The following is a 21,277-nucleotide window of genomic DNA, read 5'->3' as shown; positions in this document are numbered from 1 at the left end:
CTGGAAAACTGTCTCCCATATTTTCTGCTCGGACTTTGATGATGGAACAGCAGTGTCTTTGGTAGAGTTACTTTAATATAACCACCACTCATGGGTTTCGAGAATGTTAATGCGATTTGATATTGTATGATTGGTTTCTCTTTTCTCCAGCTCTTTTGCCTGTAGATGTATGTCAGGTGGTAAAGCTGATCCCATTAACTCAGTATTCTACATTTGTCTAGAATGTGTTTCTGGGGAAGGGCAAATACTTCTTTTTCAGACACCCGTGTAATCTCCCTCAATATGAACATGCATGTTCTATAGTGTTTCTTGCATACAGTTGTGTCCCAGTTGATTAAGGGAGATCTATTTTGTAATCCCGTGTGAGAACTTGGAAGTAATGTATCTCTTAGAACATGATAGTTAGATCTTATAGCATTCTAATGCTGAATCTCCATATAGATTAAAGGATTTTGAGGGCTACCCTGGCAACCTCAACACAAATTACTTAGAAACGATGTTTGGAGCACAGCTCATTCAGAAGTTGAGGTGGGTCTGTCTTCATCCCATTTCTCTTTACCTTACTTTTTTTCCATGGTAGGGCAAAGTTCTCAGAATCACACACGTCCCATTCCCTTAAAGCCAGCAATAGAGATGTTAAACCCTGGAAGGATCACCTGTACATGTCAACTCCACGTGGTCTCATTTAACATGTCAGGATAATTTTTAACAAGCCTAGTTATTTCTACTTAGTGTTCTAGTCATAGACCTTAACAGACTTTCCTACAAATGAGCCAACATAACGAACCGGCCTCCCCAGGCCTGTTCATCAGGTGTTTGCTGTGCATCAGCTCTGTGCATGGCCTGTGGGGGAACAGTTGCTTGGAAGAATAAAACACAGGTCTTGCCCCCAGACACTTAAAATCCAGAAGACCTTTGTTTCCAAAATGAAGGAATTGTTGATGGGCTAAGGCAGCAGAATCACATAGCTCTCAACAGTAGCACTCTTCTATGGGGCTGTTCTAACCCTCATGCAAACCCGCATCTTTGGTCCTGGCCCAGCTTCTCTCTTCCCTCCCAGGCAGCGCAACACACCCTCTGGCACACTCCCAGCACCTTGTTTGTGGCTCTCTTGCAGACCATGCCACCGTGGAATCTGATGATTGGATGCACTTTCTCTGTCCTGTGGGACTGGGCATTTTGCTGGCTGGGAACATGTCTTTGTTCCTCTTCACAATCCTAGCTGATAGCTTGGTGACTTCTGCAGATCAGGGCCTGAGGTGCATCAGCAATGCCCGGTCCTTTCATGCCCAGTGAAAGTCAGTTTCCTTCCCACCTCTCCCTCCCTCGCTGCTTGAGACTTCTCCACCACACTTCTCGCCATGGAGCATACCATGAGCTGTGGCTATTTCGCTTTCCCTGTCTCCCTCCACGAGAAGGTCAGCACGATGTGGGCAGAGGTTTTTGTCTGTTCCCTGACGGGCGAACTTTCAGTGCCCACCTCAGGGCCAGGAGTAGAGTAGATGACTGAGAAATATTTTTTGAATAATGCTTGAGTGAATGAATGAGTGAATGAATGAGGAATCTGTGTGACTGCCCTTTTGGGTGAACTGATAACACCCCTTTTGCTTCTGAAAAGGAAGATAGGACTCTCACAGTTTTGTGATGCATCTGTCCAAATAGTACTCATAGTAGCCCATTTTAAATTTCCTCAAACAAGTAGGAAAAAGATCAGTCGTCGTCTGCTTCCAACACCCAGTTTTGAAAGTAAATAGCTTGGTCTTGCACCTAAACCAGGCCCACTTCCGTGTCCGAATAAAGGCTTTTTTTTTTTTTTTTTTTTCCCTGAAGCAGTCCTGGTGGATACGTTCCAGGAAGAAACACCCTTAATGAACTCAGTGGCTTTCTTTTGACGGTGTGGACAAATTAACTTTTATTGGCCTTGCAGCTCCCCAGATGTGGTGACACTATAATTCTGGGGAGGCTCTGGCTATTAGGGAAGCTTTTAATGCTTGTTTTCATTATCAAGAATTAAAGGGTAACAATACTGGAGTATCATGGCAAAGCATCACAGTTAGCAGGGAAATTCCAACCTGTGTGGCGTCGTGTCCCAGAGGACACAGGGGTCAGCCGGGCTCCCTCTCCTCTCTTTCTCCCTCGGCCCTTTGTCTCCCCTGTCATTTGCCTCCTTGTTTTTTGTTTGTTTGTTTGTTTTGGAGACAGAGTCATGCTCTGTCGCCCAGGCTGGAGTGCAGCCTGTGATCTGGGTTCACTGCAAACTCCACCTCCCAGGTTCAAGTGATTCTCCTCCCTCAGCCTCCCGAGCAACTGAGATTACAGGCGCCCGCCACCACGCCCCACTAATTTTTGTATTTTTAAGTAGACACGGGGTTTCACCATGTTGGCCAGGCTGGTCTCAAACTCCTGAACTCAGGTGATCCACCCGCCTTGGCCTCCCAGCGTGTTGGGATTACAGGCGTGAGCCACTGTGCCCGGCCCTGCCTCGTTTTTATTGCTCCTCTCTGTGGCCCTGTCCCAGCAACTTGTATGCTTCCTTTTTCACAGAGCCATCATGCACGATGAAGAAAATGGAATGCATTAGTATTTTATAGACATTATTATTGTCAGAAATACATGCAGATTTGGACTGGGACAAATACAGAGATGAACACTATTATTAAGGCAGGACTTTTTAAAAAGCTTTAGTGCCTTTTAATCATATTTTCATAACATAAAATCATAACATAAACATCAGGAAAGCTAGTAATTATTATTTTGTGTGTGGACTGCCTGGCTATATTATAAACAGGGCAAAGCTTAAGTTTTCCTTCCTTCCTTCATGCAGTCAGGGAGATACTAAGTTGCAAAATGATGACAATGATACACACAAGTCACTTGGCCCAGAAGGCACCAAGAGCAGCTATTAATAAGGAAAACAACTTTTTCCAGCCGAGGCCGAGTTGATTAACTTGTTTTCCTGGAGGAGAGATAAAGCTTAAGCTATAATTTATTGAAAATTAATGAAAATTAATTTTGGTGGCACTGGCTACCAAACTAGAATGAAAATAAGAATGTGAGTATACTGTATTAAACCAGATTTTCCTTCTGGACTCCCATATTTCTTCAGCTCTTGTACTGTCACAGAGGTTCGAATTTGAAAGCATTAATGTTGTCTATTTGCCAGTGGTTCTGATGGTAAATATCCACAGAGTCTTTTATCTTTAATTTCTTTTGATGTGTGTTTTTAGATCAAGCTTAGTTAACAATTTTTAATGAGAACTTATACGTGTTGGAGCTGTAGTGCTTTGTTTCAAAAGCCTGACCTTGCATTTGCTTTTTAACAAATGTGGCAGAGCTCTTGTTGCCAAAGACTAAAGTCTTTAAAGTTTGGTGTGATCATTTATAAAGTTCTTGATGTCCAATTATGAGACTTTTCTAGGGGGATAGCCCTAGTGCTGTAACCAATGAGATAGTGATAGAGAAAACTTTACTACCTTATTGGTTAAAGGATGCACATTTTTAGATCATTTTTTTCCTCCAGGATCTCAATTTTCATGAACGTTCTTTCCAGCCTATCTTTAAGGTTTATTTTTATATTGCATTGCAAACAATGCAGTATCAAATGTTTGTTGTTCACGTGGATGTGGACATCTGTATGAAGAAGGAAGAGCCAGACAGGCATGTCATGGTCCTCTGAAGGGCCACTCATATTACAAATGGCCTAATGGGCCGGGCGCGGTGGCTCACGCCTGTAATCCCAGCACGTTGGGAGGCCGAGGTGGGCGGATCACGAGGTCAGGAGATCGAGACCATCCTAACTAACATGGTGAAACCCCGTCTCTACTAAAAATACAAAAAACTAGCCGGGCGTGGCAGCGGGCGCCTGTAAATCCCAGCTACTCGGGAGGCTGAGGCAGGAGAATGGCATGAACCCGGGAGGCGGAGCTTGCAGTGAGCTGAGATCGTGCCGCTGCACTCCAGCCTGGGCAACAGAGCGAGACTCCATCAAAACAAACAAACAAACAAAAAACAAATGGCCTAATGAACTGGGTTCCCAAGCAGGTTCCTCAAGGAGAGATGTTGCATTCTGCCCTGCACTTAAAAGATCAATGGCCTTGACTTGTCTGAAATTACCTCACAGAGAGGATTTCTGTTAATGATTACAGATCCTTCCCAATACACTTTATAGGACCTCTTCAATGGGGTGGGGGTGGGGGGGCCTCTGCTGTCTCTAGCACCGGAAAGATGCTTTCACCAGAAGATGAATTGGCATGAACCCTACCAGGCCTGGGGGGTAGGAGCTTCTGTAGCCTTTTCAAGTAAAAGGGAAAACCCACACTTGGATTAGCAAAAAAAATTTTTTAAATGCCTGCATTTTCATTAGTTCATGTTAGGTTCCTCATTTTCAGGGGAGAGAGAAGATGAGTGGTCTGGTCTGACAGCCCAGATGTGAATTCTGGCATTAACATGTCTCACCAGCTTTTTGACTTTGGAGAAGGTACTGAGCATATCCAATCTGCAGCTTCCTCATGGAGGGCATTCCCACCTTGGGTTGTTATTTTAAGGATTAAAGAAGATAATACCGAATGGCTGGCACATTGTAGGTGCTCAGGGCAGGTGGCCTCTGTGGGTACTCTGTGTGCGGATTCTCGTTTCACTGGTGGCCTCTGTAGGTACTCTGTGTGGGGGTTCTCGTTTCACTGGAACTCTCCCTCAGCTCCGGTGGGAAATAGAACTCAAACCATTTTTGCATAGCTTAGCAGGAATTGCATGGAGTTTTTTAAATTATTTGAAAATTGGAAGTTGCATTTCATTTTTTTTTAAACCCAAATTCTGGGACACAAATCCATAAATTTCATAAATGTTCATGCCATGCCTTGAATTGCTCATTTTATCTGCAAATGGGCTGTCTGGATTGCCTAGTGGCTCGATGGCGAGGCTTTTATTCACCTACCAACTTAAAAGGCTGAGGAGGTATTTGAAATCTATTTTGGCATTCTGCACAGGAAGATTATTTAAATTACATTTTCAAGTATGTGTGATACCTACATGAAGCCCAAAGCAAGAATTCGGAATGTGTTTTATATTCTTACAAATATATTTTGCTTTATTTTTCATATTAGAGATGGAAAGCCTTATTATTTTTTTAAGAACTTAAAAGTAGTGTTTACAAAGTTATACAAATATAAGCTATAAAAAAGGCTTGCTGTGACCCTGTGAACTAAATGAAGAAAATGATAGAAAGAATATGAAATGTGCTTCCCATTTCAAAATCTCAAATAAATGATAACTTATATTTGGGGTTTCCAACTTGAATATTCTATTGCAAATAAATAAAAGCCATTAGTTTCAACAGAAAAAGAAAAGAAAATGGCTTCCCTGAAAACAATTCAAAGGATTGCAATCCTGAAGGACAGAGACCACTTCTAGCATTTGTAGTACTGGGAGAGATAAGGAATTGATGGAGTGTCAACAGGAAAAAAGAAAACAGAACAGTGGGATCACTGAACACTTTTATTGACAGAGATCTGCAGAGAGGTCCCCCCCGCCCCCAACTTTTATGAGTATTATAAGGCAGTGGCTGAAATTGTGATGTTCTCAGACATCTCTATAGAATATGTTTTTGGAGCAGAAAGGAGCCTCCAGGGCCTCTCCTCTCATTTGGACCATCTTCCTTTCATATCAAAAAATGTAGCTCAGAGGCTAGGCCAGGATGAACTAAGACAAAATCCAGGTCTCCTGACCCTACATCAGCTCCCTTGCCTGTGACACCAAATGAACTGGTCCTGTCCTTTGCTCTGGAAACCACCAAGACAAAGCTTGATGTCTCCATTTAGTGATCCTCACCACCACCTCCCATCCCCAAAATAAACCACCCTGTAAAATACAGCAAGAAAATCTCTTCCTGTGTTCAGGCTCATCTCCTGGCTTCACCTCCCTGAATCTTAGCACTTGGAAGGTTGCTTCCCAGTAGCAAAGTATCCTCGAAGGGAGTAACTTACTGAGTGCAAACACAGTCTGAGGACTGAGACCCTCTTTGTCCATAATTCATTTCATCTCCAAAAGAAGCCCAGGAGGCAGGCATTCTCAGCTGTGTGTTACAGAGAAAAGCTGAGGTCCAGAGGGGTTAATAAGCCTGTGCACGCAGGCCAGGAGAGGGAAGGTCAGCATCTCAGGACCTGCAGAGTGGAGAGCCCGGTCACCCCGCCCTACCCGTCTCCTGAATCTGACACTGGAAAAATGGAAGAAGCAAGTGCATGGGAGGTTGACCTCAGCCAACTGGCTGGAATGATTTAAAATATTTTGGGTTGTGATAAATGTGGAGAGAGACATCGAAACTGATTTATCAGGAATATTAGAAAATGAAGTGCTGACATTTCCATGCCATTCAAATGGGGAGTGCTAAGGCACAGGAGAGCCTTTGGCAGCAACAGCCTTTTTTGCTTCTGATCTCGGCTCAGCGCTGCTTTCTCTCTGCTGCTCACAATGCCCTGCTTTTCTGTGATGCATCTGGCCAGAGCCAGGGAACACGGCACTCAGCATTCCAGAGAAGAGCCACAAGACCGTTTTCAGGACTGCAGCGGCTGTTGAGAGACTGTCTAATGCCACCCACCTCCTCTCCTCAAAATTGGGCCATTCCCAGCTAACCAGGTGGAAGACGTTGATCTCTATTAAGTGGGTAGGTTTTGGCAAGAACAACCTAATCATCCTGCTAGAGAGTACACAGCCAAATTGGGATGGGATCGCCTCACTGTGCCCAGCTTTCTCCTTGGCTCTTGGAGGGGGGAACCTGGGAAGCTGGGAAATCGGACTCTAAGCCCACACTTTCGCGATTCCTCAGCGTTTATGCACAGCTGCTGCAGCGGTGCACAATTTTCCATGTGGGCTCTTTCAGCTCTGTGACTTAAATAGTCCCCTTATGCTTCCTCTATAATTGTGATGCAGTGTTTATTCTGTTTGGGCATTGGTAATTAGAGAAAATTCAGAGATTTCCTATCCTCTGACAGGTCTCTCTGCAGAATGCCTGATTCTGAGTGATTTGTCAATATGAGGACATAAGATACAGCAAGTATATCATTTCTACCCATCTAGCATCAATATCTAGGTTAACGCAAGTCACATCACACAAACATGTTCTGTGATGGCTTTTTATTCCTGCTGCTGGGAGAATGAGACCTTTTTCATGTTTCCAAGAGATGCTGTCATATACATTATCCATACATATTAGGTATATGTGTATCATACACACACAGAGTTCCAAAGCAGGAGCCCAGGTTGTGTGGGCTGATGAGCAATTAAGTGTATATTTGAACAGTCTGAATGCCGATGAACTGTGAACCCCTCAAAGGCTGGGCCCAAATTCCTTTGACTCTCACATCCCCTCATTGCCTGGCACAGTATCCATCACTTCGGTGATGAGTGGCAGATACCTTCTCAATGTGTGAATGAATGATGGGCGTGTGTGCTTGGCAGTCACACACGTTGGATTGCCTGCACCCATATTCTGGCCTGAACATTTTTAGCTGTATGAATGTGGTCACTGTATTTACAAACCATATAATAGAAGTCCATAAATTATGGTCTGTGGCCCAAATCTGGCTACCACCTATTTTTGTAAATAAAGGTTTATTGGAACACAAGTATGCCCATTCATACAGATTGTCTGTGGGTGCTTTCAGGATACAATGGCAGAGTTGAATCATTGTGACATAGACTGGCTCTCAATAGGTATTTACTCTTTGGCCCTCTGCAGAAAAGTTTGCTGACCTCTGCCATACAGGAACTGACCCGAGACCTAGCAATAAACACAGATGTCCATGAAACTAAGTTCTTACCTCTTAAGTATGTGTATGTGCACATGGCCTTTCACATGACCTTTCATTACTTGTTGGCTATTCTTTTTTTTTTTTTTTTTTGGTAAAGTTAAGGAAACCTTGATACAGGATACCACGCTTCGTTTGTATTAACTCTTTCCATCCCTCAGATCTTTCTTCCTTGCTCCCTTGTCTTAAACATCACTGTGAACGGCACCCTCACAAAGTCCCTGATCTCAGGGGGTTCCTTTAGCTTCTTTTTTTACCACTGTGTGCCTGAGACTCAGGAGAGCTGGGCCTCACACCAAGAAACCACCCTTTCTCAAGGAGGATGAACAGGACCCCTACTGACAGGGAACTGACCCCGCGATGGGGTGGCAGGGATGATGGGAGGTGGTAAATGACTGGGTTTGCCACCCTTCCTGCAAGGTACTAGACTCTTTGGGTTGGTGTGTTACTTAGGATTTTCTTTTCTTAATCATCCTCTTCCCTTTGCTCTGAATTAGTAAAGTCACAAAGCCTGAAGCCTCAGGGTCTCATCACTACCTGCTGGTCATGTTTAAGGGCCTGGGTCCTCTTGCTCTCTCCCCCTACCCCAAGCCTGCAGATAACACCAAGCAAATGCTGAGGGAGGCCTGGCCCGTAGAAGAATCTGCTTCACTCTGGACAGTGACAGATCCTGATCATGTGCTTGATATCCTCAAATAAATCTTCTCACGATCATTTCTGGTCTTCTCCAAATAGCAGAGTATCACTAGGCTGTCACCAGCCAATGGACACTTCAAGACACTAAATGTTTGGTGTAGGAAATCTAAGAGGCAAGGAGTGCTATCAGGGTTGCCACACCATAGTTGCTGGTGAGTTTACCCAACGAGCCACCAAGACCTACACCCCACTCGTCTGAGGATCTCCTGCCCAGGAATCCCATAGCTGCTACAGGGAATTACCACTCTTCTCATAATTGATTGGGTTTTTTAAATTCACTGCCCCATTTGCCTTGTTCTTAGCCTTCAATGACCCCCATTAGTGACTTATTTTGGTAGCCTGTGTGACCCTGAACTTCCCCGGAAGACACAAGCATAATACTGAGAGCTCTGAAATAAGCAGGATAATTCTTGGCATTCATGCAAGCCCGCACTGCACAAAGCAGAGTGATTTTAGTGAATTGCCCCAGTGTTTTACGAGGGACTAAAAGGCATGATTTTGCATACTTTTTGCACATCTAACCTACTTGCAGAATTCATCCCACTGAAATGCTCGTAACTATATGAAATAATATGTCCTTTATTCAGCGCCAACTGCGCGCTGGCTGTAGATGGGAGCTTTGTAGATACTGTATTTCAGCGTCCACCACCCCTAGTTGATTTCAGACAAAACTGAAGCTCACAGAGGTTATTAACCTGTCTCAGCCATAAACATTCTTTGCCGAAGCCTTTTGGAAATCTACATAAGCAAATGAAAATAATGAGAGTCTCTTATGAAAAATAATTTGGAAGCTACTAAAAGTGGTTGTAGCCAGTGACACAGAAATTCCTGCACAGGTTAAGAACTACAGGGAAGCACTTGCCTGACAAACTCAATAGTGAAAAGAAGTCCTATTAAAGAGATTTTACAATAAACATGTTCTAAGAAACATACATTGCCCAGGGCCATCAGCAGGATTCAAAGAATACTGGCTTCCCGAGGAGCAGGTCCATGGCCCCTTTGGGCCAGGTCGTCAATCCTGAAGTACCGTGTGGAAATGTGGGGGCAAGATTTGTCACTTGCATTCAAAGTCATGGGCTCCGAGGTGCCTGCCCTCACTAGGACTGACTCTTCTGAATGCAGATGAAATTCTATTGGAAGCCCCTGTATGCTTTATTGGGGTGGCAAGTTGGGAGAGGAACTGACTTTCCCCAGCTTCAGAGTGTTCTCCAGCTCCCAATTTGTAGGCTTTAGCATGTTTTCCAAGAAAAATTCCATTGATTTTGATTTTTATGTTTTTGAGATGAAGTCTTGCTCTGTTGCCCAGGCTGGAGTGCAGTGGCGTGATCTTGGCCCACTGCAACCTCCACCTCCCGGGTTCAAGCAATTCTCCTGCTTCAGCCTCTGGAGTAGCTGGGATTACAGGTGCCTGCCACCACGCCCGGCTAATGTTTGTATTTTTTAGTAGGGATGGGGTGTCACCATGTTGGCCAGACTGGTCTCAAACTCCTGACCTCAAGTGATCCACTCGCCCCGGCCTCCCAAAGTGCTGGGATTATAGGCGTGATCCACTGTGCCCGGCCTCCATTGATATTTTAACTTAGTCATTCAGTTCATTGTCTTATCATATAATAACTATGTATCAGGGTACACAAAGCAGAGTGCATTTTCCTGTTTTCTTTTTGTTTTTGTATTTTTTTTTTAAACCATGAGGTGCAACTAAAATACCTACTTCCCAGTTCAGACCTGGTACATAAAGTAAGCCCTGTGAACCCCTTGTTCTAAAGTCCTAGAACTTGCCCTTCAAGGGATTGATTGTTTGGGTGCTCAGTGGAGCAGAGTGTTACATTTTTAGGATTTTGTGAGACTGAAATTGGCCACGGTAGCAGTATTTACACCATGGAAATCAGCAGATGCTACTTCCTTCCATCCAGAGCCTGTTGTTCCAGATGTCCCAGACCAGTGCTGGCTGCTGCTGCTCACAGCTGTCACTCCTGGGACTCTGTGCTGTACCCAGGGTCTGGGAAGGGATGGAGAATGAGCTTGCATCTTATCTGCCTGTCTCTGAGGCTGCAGTCCTCTCCTATGTTCTGACATGGAGCAGAAATTTGAATTTCAGCCAAATTAATGACCCTGGGGCATTGAGCAAGAGGGGGCCCCATAAGGTGGCCTTGGATTTTGGAACCACTTGATTCCTAAATCAAGTGAGTCCAGAGGGCTCTGAGAGAGAGGAAGAAGTGACTGTTCCCAGGAACACAACAGAGACCTGCATTTCTACCTTCCACCGTGAGCTTGTGCTGGCAGCAACTGAACTAGGATTGATTTTAAAGTAAAACCATCCTTTGTCTTGATTTAAGGTGCCCAAGTCCTCAGATGCCTAAGAACCAGGCACTGTGCCATGTTCTGGGATACCAGAGTGAAGACATTTCCTGATGATGGAAACGTTCCGTAGCTGCACTGTCTTATGTATGTGGCTACTGAGCATTTGAAACGTGACTGCTGTGACTGTGAATTTTCAACTGTCATTAATTTGAGTTTGAATTTCAATAGCCACGTGCAGCTAGTGGCCACTGTATTGGAGAGAGCAGCTCCAGAGCTTCAGCGACAGTCTTGTGTGGCAGCCTCTGTGCCAGGCATGGAGAGGATGCATTCGTAACACTGGATGCCCACAAGACCACTAAGTCCTCCCCAGACCCCCGCTCCAGCATTGCTAGGCAGCAAGACCAACACTCGTGTCACTAGCGGACATCTGCCCATTCAGACACAACTGCCACTAGGCTGAACACATTGGAAGGTGACCCCATGTCATTCCATCCCATCTGCAGGACAGACAGTGATCTCAACTTACAGGTGAAAAAAGAAAGCACAGAGACATACAGCCCTTGCCCAAGCCCTCAGTGCCAGATTCCTACCCAGACACGTCTTAGTAAACTTAGAACCACACTGCTAGATGGATGGCATCTCAGAGAACCCTGAGGATCTTATTTAAAGCAATCTTCCGTACTTGTTCTAAGAGTAGCGTAAGAAGCAGCTCCCATGTATTGTACGGTTTGCCTTTCTTGTGGTGTTCATGCGTGTTCAATCTTCTCAGGTTCTTATTCGGGCACACACCCCTGTGAGTATGCGCATTAGTGTACATATTTCATTTTACACCATTTGGTGAACTTTCTTTCCCAACTGGTGATGTTGGCATCTTTCTCTTTTGCTGTCTGGTTTAATTCACTACCATCTATATCAATGTCAGTGACTGGGTCACTGTTTGAGCTTTTCATTTTTTTTGCAGGAATGTGGACTACTTACTGATCAGTAAATCACTGATCTCCCCCACCCCATCCCCGAGGAGTATTGCTTTTGGATCTGTACTGATCAAAATGGGATGAAAATGGAGGTGTAAACCCAAGATTAAACAAGGCCTTTTGGAAATAACATATGGTGTTAGATTACCTATGAATCTACTGTTAAGATTTTTGTACATTTGGCTGGCAATTCTTTTTGCTTAAGAGCATCAAGTTGTAGACAGGCCTCCTGCACCAAGCTGGAGCAGCCAGAGCCAAGGGCAGAACCTGCCCCAGCCTCTCCGCTGCTGGAGCTGGGCCTTTCGCCTCAGCCTCCACCTTAAGGCAGGAGGTGTTTCCTCCTCATTCTTTGCCGTCAGCAAACAGCTGTCTAACTCAGCCACAGCAATCCTCTTAAGGAAACTTTGTGCCCGGGTGGTTTTCTGTCCTGAAAATACATTACTTGGCTTATTTCGGGCTGGCTTCTAGCTTGCTAAACCCAGGGCTCAGGGCTCACAGAGTGAAGGGTGCACACCACATGAGGCAACAGCACGCTGCCTCCAGTGTCACCAGCAGGACACAGGCTGGCAGGAACACAGACACTTTCAAGGGGCAGTGGGCAAGAGAAGGTCTCAGCAATCCAGGCAAAGTCCGATAACCCACCCGGACACAGAGTAGAACAGGCTACTTTGTATCAGTTGAGCACACGCCAGCCTATTAGGAGGCTTCTGCACTGGAGAGCTCAAGAACTAAAGCCCCACCTTTAGGTCATTTGTTTTTAAAGATGCTGCTGCACAGTTTAAACTTCAAAAGATGAAGTGCAACAGGGTCTTATCAACGCAACAAAGTATCGGCCGTGAAGTTGGCATCATTCTCTCTGCAGCCCCGCCCGACACATAGGGCAGCCCGTGGGGGAGGGCATCTGTCTCCTAACCATATACAGTCAGGACTGGCCTCACGATGCCCATTGCTTGAGTTCCAGGTACAGAATGAAAAACACACTGTCTATTATGTAAAGCCTTGTACAGTCCTGAATACCAATATTATTTCAATTATTTATTATAAGCAAGTCAGCATTTACTTTTCCAAATGTCACATGAAATTTCCTTTCTCTTCCTAATGTGATTCCTAAGAGGCCTATGCCTTCTTCTCTTCCTAATATGATTCTATTCTTACTTAGAATGGATATTTTGGACTGGCATATGTTATTATACATTATCAATATCACAAACGTTTAGCCCTAGCAGAATAAAAGGAAAAGGCTAGCAATTCATTCTAAGCATAGGTATGGTTTGAATTCAAGGCCAGCAAGATGAACATTAATCAGAAAGTGTATCGTGCAGGGTGCAGTGAAGTCTAGTATCATAAAATAATCTGTGACCCCTTGGAGCTCACCACACCCTTAGACTATGACCTGTTTACAGAAATGCTGGCGTTAGTCTCATTACGGACTTGGGTTTGGGGCTACAGATGGACCCTGTGCTGATGAGCCTGCATAGCTTCCTAAGACGTGGGTGAACATACATACCCTTCCCGATGGGCCTCTCCTTTTTCCAACTCCTGAATGACCCCCAAGAGCACTTTGATGGTTTCTTGGCTTGAACTGATCAAGTTCTCCATCATCTGAAGTTGTGCTTTGAGGTCGACCACTTCTGTATGAGGCACGATTTGTTGGCATTCTTCACCTGCAGCAACTGCTGTGGGACTAGGCTGGTTCCCCAGCCCCGGCGGGGTGTGAGTCTGTGAGGGCTGCTCACTGCATTCAGGGGACAGGCACTGCATCGGGGGTGAGCAGGCCAGGGCAGTTTCCGAGGGCGCCTGGAGCCCGTTGAGATGTGTGGCTCTCCTCCGCTCCTCGTCTGCCGGGCAGAGTGACCACTGGCTGGCGGCCGCAGAGTTTGACAAACCAGGCTCGGGGGCCCTGGCACTGAGGGCAGGTGCGTAAACGGTGGCAACCTCTGTTTTAAACACCCTCCCGAGGGCAGGTGGAGCGGGCTCCTCGGAGTTTGGCCTCCCCCGGTCCTGCTTGGCCCTCCCGAGCAACTGGTAATTGGGCTCTTCGGAGAGGGGCCGAGCTGAGTTTTGGAGCGCAGCTTCTCCATAGCTGAGCAGCTCCGGGCTTTTACATGGTTCTGCACAGTTGACCCCCAAAGGCTGGTCTGCTGCGTTCATGTGTTCATTAGAATGGAAAACCAAGGCTGTGGTCTTGTACACCCGCCCTGCGCCACATGGCCGGGCCTCCTCCATGGGTCCAGCCTCGTTCTTCTCTTTAGCATCTGTTAGAAACCCATTGTTTTGGCTTTTAAAGGGATCTGCAGCTGGGAGGCTCTTGAGGTTCCCCTTTTTGCGGTCCAGAGGGAACGTCTGGTAACACTTCTTAAGGTCGGGCGAGGTCTGCACGCCTGTGCTCTTGGTGACATTGGGGATGGACCTGCGTGCAGGCACTGTCATGTATTTGCGATAGGCTGCTCTGCAGGACACGGGCTTGGCCTCCCGCTTCTCCCCCAGCTGGCCCGAGGACAGCTGTGTGTCCCTCTGCTCATTCTGTGCCTCGCAGATATCCTTAAACCGCACCTGCAGGGCTTTGTTCCGTTTTTTAATCTGCCGGTTGGGGTCCAGGGCGTATTTCATCTCCAGGGCCAGACAGGCAGCGGGTTCCACTTCACTCTCCGACGTTGTGAGTATGCATTTGCCGGTGTCCTTACTGACCATGGTTCCTGCATTCAGAAACAGCAACAGAGGTGTCAGTGGGACAGAAATACATATGCAAGCACCGGCCGCACAAACTTTTAGCCACCACGACGACTGCCTGTTTCCTAATTATGTTTAAGCAGATGAGGTCGGCCTTTATGTTAAGGAAAATCACACGGGCTGAGGGTCGCTGGCAGCATAGCTTGAAATGCTTCTCAGATATTAAAGCCTGCTTGCTTTTCCAGGTGGGATACACTCACTTTTTCTTTTGATAGTAATGCATGTTTCCCCATTAGAGAAACCTGTTTTACTACATTCATCAAGAAACCCAATGATGCTGCCTCTTCTGCTTTGTAAATTATCGTTTCACACACGTGACTCCCCTTCTTAGGCAGATGGTTTACCAAGTGCTACTTATTTGGTTTGCGTTTTGACTATTTTTTGAGGATGACGTCATTAATCTATTGCTGGAATCTGGGAGAGCTGCTGTTTTAAAGACTTACTGGAGCTGCTACGTCTTGAGCAGATAAATGTGGAGAGCCCTCTGAGGAGGAACGGAAAGAAATCTATTTGCGTGAGCCATTATGGATTCCGCGGGAGAGTTGGCCGTGCTCCTGGGTGGGAACCATGAAGGAGAAGTCGACGAGGGAATGGCTGCTTCTCATGGGTTAACACCAGCCCTAGAAAGAATGTGGGTTTCCCTGCATCTACAAAGGCCGTGTTTGCAACTCTTTTGATTCCATGGAGAGTGGTACTGGAAAATAATTCTTAAAAAAAAAAAAAAAAAGAAATTATTCATTCTAGAATCAAGTTTTGTGTTTTGATCACAACCTCCAAAAATGAAAACAATGGTCGTTGTTTCAGTACTTAAATTCTGAAAGCAAATAAAACCATGAGGCTTTATGTTAATCATGCAAATTCATCCTGGGCTGAATTATTAAATGCAGCTAAAAAGATGCAGGTGGCCAATGACTCCTCTCGGGGAATACCAGTGGGGTAAAATGGCTTCACTTTATTAGGCAGATTCACAGCTGTTTATTGCACATGGAAGAACTTATTTGATGGTTGCACTTAAAGCAAGAAAATAGAGTTAAGTATGTTGTTTGTGAGTGAGGCTTTGCCTTTTACCCCTTTGTGTTTGAGAAGAAAACAGTCAAAGGGAAGGCACGGAGGGTGTACAGGGCGTGAGTGGCTGCAGCTGAGTGCCCAGAGAGGCAAGGTCATGGACCTGGGCGCATGAGAGCTGCACAAAAACAGGCTTCGTCCACATTGCCCCCAGCCCGGCTGCTGACACACCTTGTGTCCTGTCCTGGGGGAGTCTGAAAAACCAGCTCAGAGACCCGTGGCAGCACTCACTGGAAAATGCCACAAGAACTATGACACGCACGGCATGGCCCACTGCTTCTGGAGTGAGGTGGTTCGAGAGCCAGATACTCTGCTCTTCCACATACAGAATACCTTGCTTATAAATGTTCCTGAAGGTCAAGGCTACACTTCCCATTTCAAAGAGGATACTAGGGTTCAGAGATGTTGTGTCACTTTTCAGTGTCACACAGCAAATAAGTAGCGCAGGCAGAAGCAGGACCCTGCTTTAGTGACCTCTGAATCCATGCTGTTCCTCATAGACCCAGCTGTCCAACAGACAGAGGCATGACCCCTCCCCATATCCTTAGCCCTTACTGAGTTAGCATGACAGGCCGAGGTGCACAGTGGTTCCGTAAAGGGGAAGAAGAGACGACTTCACAGCCCCCATCTGAAAGTAAGTGACACGACTGACCCTCTGTTAAACTGACCCCTGTGTCTCAGGTCAGCCTGGTCCTGTCACCTTGCTGGCCTCCACTGCTGTTCACTGAATGAAGGAGTGAAGGAATCACATTCTTCAAACATTATGCCATGAACAACTAACAGGTAATCATGTGTAAGAACAACAAAAAAAAATCTCTGCAGCATTTGATTTAGATGGGACCAGAGTTTCCAAATCCTGGCACTACTGGTATTTCAGGATGGATCATTTGCTTTGGAGGGGCTGTCCTGTGCAGTGCAGGGTGGTCAGCCGTCCCTGGCTTCTCCCCACTGAAGGAGTAGCACCGTTCCCTACAGTGTGACAACTAGAAATGTCTCCAGACATTACCACATGAGCCTGGGAGCAGAGTCTTGCCTGGCAGAGAACCACTGTATTAGCCTTTGCACCTCTGGATGCCTCGGGCTCCTGTTCGATTATCCTATAGTGTGTCCTGAAAGGCGAGGCCTGCGTAGACAGCAAAGGAAGTCCTTGGTACTTTACTAGGTGCTGGGGATATCTGGAGATGGCTGCAATTTGAAACTGGAAAAACTGGGCAGTTTTAGAGAGGAGAGAAAAGGCAAGAAACAGACTGGAGATGCACCAATATCTTGACTCCGTTTGGGATGGCTGCATGATAGGTGGAAGGAGGGACAAGGCGTGCCTACTCAGGAGAAAGCATCGGTGGCTTTTAGAGATTCTTATCCCAGTGGGTTAAACAGATGCACACAAGACAGCTTGGTGTGGGGGACAGTATGGGTGGCAGTGGGGGTGGAATAAGAAAATTAAATCTTAACCTTCACTCTGATCTCCTATTCATTCTTTAACTGCCTTTGTTGTCAGGTATGTCAGAATGTCTTGTGCCGTCATTCTGCAGAAGACCTTCATACTAGGGGAAATTTGAAAGAGAGAGCATTTTACAAAAGCAATTTACAGTAATTTTCAGCCTTTTCCCTGCTACCTCTGAAAAATGTGTGTCTGAATAAGTTTGTCCTGCCATGCTATTCATCATCACCATTTGCTAGGGACTGCACTGAATAATTTTCTGGCATCAGTTGGCTGGGGTAAGAAATATTCTAGGTCTTGGACTCAACCATCAAACTAATACAACGAATCAGAAGAATTAATTGCCAGTGGCCAAATAATAATAAAAAATTCTAAGCTCTTCTCTGTTTTATAGAGAGTTGCTAGTACATAAAAATCATCTTTTTTTTTGTAAAAAAAAAAAAAAATGATGGTAATACTTCGGATTTTAATCAGTTTAGTTATTGCTGACTTAAAAAAAAAAAAAAAAACAGTAATAGTAATTGAGTTGTTCTTATTCCCTGATAGGGAAAACACCAAGGAATTTTTGCGGCTGGTTTATTTTGGCTTCAAATGAGGTTATGAGTTCTGATGGCTGGATGACATTTTCTAAAGCTTTAAAATTGAATTTCTGGACATTAAGAATTACTAAGGTGGACACATCTTTTCAGGGTGTTCATTTGCTTTTTATTGGGGATGGAGGGTGAGGTTTACAGTGATTACCATTAAGAAAATGATTTCATTATGAAAGGAAATGGGACATTCTACAGAGGACTGTCCCTGAAACAGGTGGAACCTTCTCCCACACTACTCCATTCATCATGCCTTCATGCATTTATTCAGCAAGTGAATGTACATACGTTACAGTGTGGCGTTAACATTCAGTAAGCATGTAGTTAAGTGCTCCTATGTGCTAATCAAATGTCAGCATTCCCCTATGCATAGCAGTTGCGTTTTCTAGATTTGATCCTCATCATATCCTTACAAGGCAGCCACTATTCATATCCTCATACTGCAGATTGAGAAACTGAGGCACACGATTTTGTTTTTTGCATCTTGCTCAGAGTCACATGACTAGTAGGCCACACCCATTGAAACGGCTGAATCTGTTTGAATCACATGCCCTAACCCACTACCCTTGCTCAAGGAACTCTGTAACTTGAAGTGATCCATGATAAACTTTAAAAGCATCAAACAACTGAAACTCATCTGAGCAATGTCCTTATCTTGTTCCCACAGTGTATCTGGGTGCTGGTTAGGCAAGGACATCCAGGTAGTTCCAGTAACACAGCAGGTGTGGGAGCACTGAGCAAGGGTTGCCATGAATTCTGGACTAAGCATGAAGCCACAATAGCGTTCTTCACGATGGCTTGCCTTGGCTGGGTCACCCTAGAGAACCACGGACTCTGGTTCGGGGAGGTAATCTCTTGGCTCTAAAGCAGTAGGAGTTCATAAAGTTTATTTTTCATAGGAAAATTGTGTTTTAGAACTCATTGGACTGTGCTGTCTTGAGGTGAAAATGGCTAGTCATGGTTGTGCCTGTTTGGCTCGAGAGAGCTAGATGTTGAGGAGCTGTTTGGAATATAAATGTCTTAATTACCCTCAAATTAAATTTCATAATCAAATGTGAGTTGTAAATATATAAACCCTGCATTTTTAGATTAGTGATGGAGAGCCATCTCTGCATGCTGCTTTAAATTAATGGCTGGTATGAAAATATGCATTCCAACTTAAATAAGTGAAAAATGGAAGCAACTAAATGGCTAACAATAGGTAAACAGTTAAGGAAATTATGGTTTACATTCACTCTGGGTGGCCATTAAAAGGATAATTATAGAGATTATTTAGTATCATAGAAAAACACTTACGAAATAATGTTAAGTGAAACAGCAGTCTACAAATTATACTGGAAAAAAATGAACAAAAATGGTCATCGTTGTGGTATTAAGAGAACACATTCGGAGAGATTTATTTTTCCTTCTGTTTTCCAATTTGGGGAGAATGGAGGGAGGTCCAGTGTCGTTCTGGTTTTGCCAATGGAAATAACACAAGGTAAAATCCAATCCACACCTGAAGTGGGCCTCCGGAAGGTATAACCACTTGTATCAGAATAAGAAAAACCCAGGAATGATGAGATGGGGGTATAAGTCGTTTGCCAAAGGTCATCTTTTATTGTTTTGAGGGAGCCCCGATAAAGAACGAAAATGAATTTCAAGTGTGTGTATGTGTGTATATATGCATAGGTATATACGTGCCTGCGTATGTATTTAGCTATGTATAGTTAAATGTTTAGCACAAGATATGTCAATATTTGAGCAAATGTACTGTAAGGAAGGAAGTTAGCATCTATTTTAATTAGAAATAAAACGGATTCAATAGTCTGAAGGCAACTTTGTGGGGTTCCATCAGCTGACAAGACAAACTTTCCACTGGATTCTGTCCATTCTTAAAATGTCCGTGCAGATTTGCAGGTTTGCACTTTGACCCTGTGATGGGATTTGCAGGGGAGGATGCAATCAGCTGCCAGTCTGACTGAGACACCTCCCAGGACCCAGCAGTCCCCGCATACAGCAAGATAGCCAGGCAAGCGGTCTGATGAGTGCTGCAAGGGACTCTATGAAATTACAGGTGTTTCTAATGGCTCTCTCACTGTTCAGACACCTTGGAGTCAAAGATGCTGGCTGGGATTCAAGATGAACTGGGTCAGCATTTTCTTCCGTATGCTGAGGGGGCGCCTGAACATGAGGCTACTCAGAATGGGACAGTGGTGAAAATGAAATCCTATTCTTCACCACCGGCTTCCCAGTGGGAAGGGGAGGTGAAACAGAACCTCGCTCACTAAATGAAGTCACCGGTGTTATGAAATAGTTAGCTTAGAGACCTGTTTCATAGGTGCCAATTGAGTCTTCAGAACTGGAAGTCCTCCTTTCCTTGGGGGCAAAGCCAGCTGCCATAGATGGCGGACTGTGTCTTAGATTCATTATCTGGTTTAATTTTCTTTATATAGTGAAATGTTATTTTTTCCCTATATTTGTTGTCTTCTTCAGAGGTCACTGATGAGAAGGACCAAAAAGGGGTGACTAGATGAATTCAGACACCCTTGTGTGACTGAGCAATGTGTGAGGAACTGTTTTCTTGCAGAACTGTGGCTCCTTGGAGGAAACACGGAGATGGATGCCCCGTTCCCTCGATGTGTAGAATATTGTGGTGAAACCTCTGTCATTAAGAACTGATGACCACCCAGTCCAAAGCAGGGAAAAGGGGCACTCATGGAGCTTAAATGTAGGCATCGAGGCAGAAGAAAACCTATCTTAGGTGCAGTCCCCCACTCATGCATATCTGTGATTTTAGAAAACACCCTTAATCAACAAAAAAAACCTATGGTCTGTTGCTTCAGCCACATAATGTAAACCACACAGGCTCACACTGGCTTGCTTCAAGGCAGTGAGAACAAAGGAGGGGAAGCATGGATGCTTGGGGTTTGGTGCTCATGTTTTAAAAGATCCAGAGAATGGCTCTCTTAAATGGTCCAGACTCTTCATTTATGTTTCACTACCCAGTTCTTTGATTTTCAGCTTATGCTGATATTAACCTTTGCTCATCCTGTCTAAATGGAATCTACATTAGCAGAAATGAATTACCAAAATTTTATGATGTTGGTGAAAATCAACTGGAAAATATGCCTTGTTGAAATGAGACATTATGTCAATGTAAAAAAAAAATTTTATTTGCAGCAGTTAACTATGCCAGCTAATAATGGCCAAAAGGAGTTCAGTACAGTTGGTTCCAACAACTCACCAAAATCGCCTGTGAGATTCCAACAACTCACCAAAATCGCCTGTGAGATTGGTAAAAGGAACTAATTTCCCTGCCTCCCCCTTTCCCATCATCACGACAGTTGACAGAGTGTGAGACAGGAGGGCTGTGCTTTGAACATAGCTCATGAGTACATTTAGGTATGATAGCAAGTGTCCCACTGACCCCGGAGGCTTCTGAGTGATGAAGCAACAATCAGCTGATAGTTTGGGGCCCATCAGAGGCGGGAGTTGGCAGGACACAGAAGAGGTGGTCTCCCTTTTTTAGACTTAATGGGAATCTCACTCGTATGAAAACACAAAGATACATACTAGAATGCAATTGGGGAGTGCTTTGCCTTCCTGATTATGCTGAATCTATATTTTTGTTTTACTAAACAGCATGTTTTGATTCATGATTTATCTGAAACTAAAACTAGGACATTGATTCTCTCC

The 21,277-nt window shown here is 44.8% G+C and overlaps 2 protein-coding genes across 5 annotated transcripts in view; one reads left to right on the top strand and one right to left on the bottom strand.

The window, feature by feature from the left end:
* The window catches only part of DOCK1 (dedicator of cytokinesis 1), a 487,728-nt gene that overhangs the window by 194,182 nt on the left and 272,269 nt on the right, over positions 1-21,277 (top strand). The window lies entirely within an intron of this gene.
* The window catches only part of INSYN2A (inhibitory synaptic factor 2A), a 61,220-nt gene that overhangs the window by 26,894 nt on the left and 13,049 nt on the right, over positions 1-21,277 (bottom strand). The window contains exon 2 of the mRNA XM_017858671.1: positions 13,281-14,469. Coding sequence (XP_017714160.1) covers positions 13,281-14,464 — 1,184 coding nt within the window. The 5' untranslated portion in view covers positions 14,465-14,469. The remainder of the gene's footprint in view (positions 1-13,280; positions 14,470-21,277) is intronic.

Source organism: Rhinopithecus bieti, unplaced genomic scaffold (genome assembly GCF_001698545.2).
Source record: "Rhinopithecus bieti isolate Rb0 unplaced genomic scaffold, ASM169854v2 scaffold_42745, whole genome shotgun sequence".
Taxonomy (NCBI): domain Eukaryota; kingdom Metazoa; phylum Chordata; class Mammalia; order Primates; family Cercopithecidae; genus Rhinopithecus; species Rhinopithecus bieti.
This window is presented reverse-complemented; position numbering and strand designations above follow the sequence as displayed.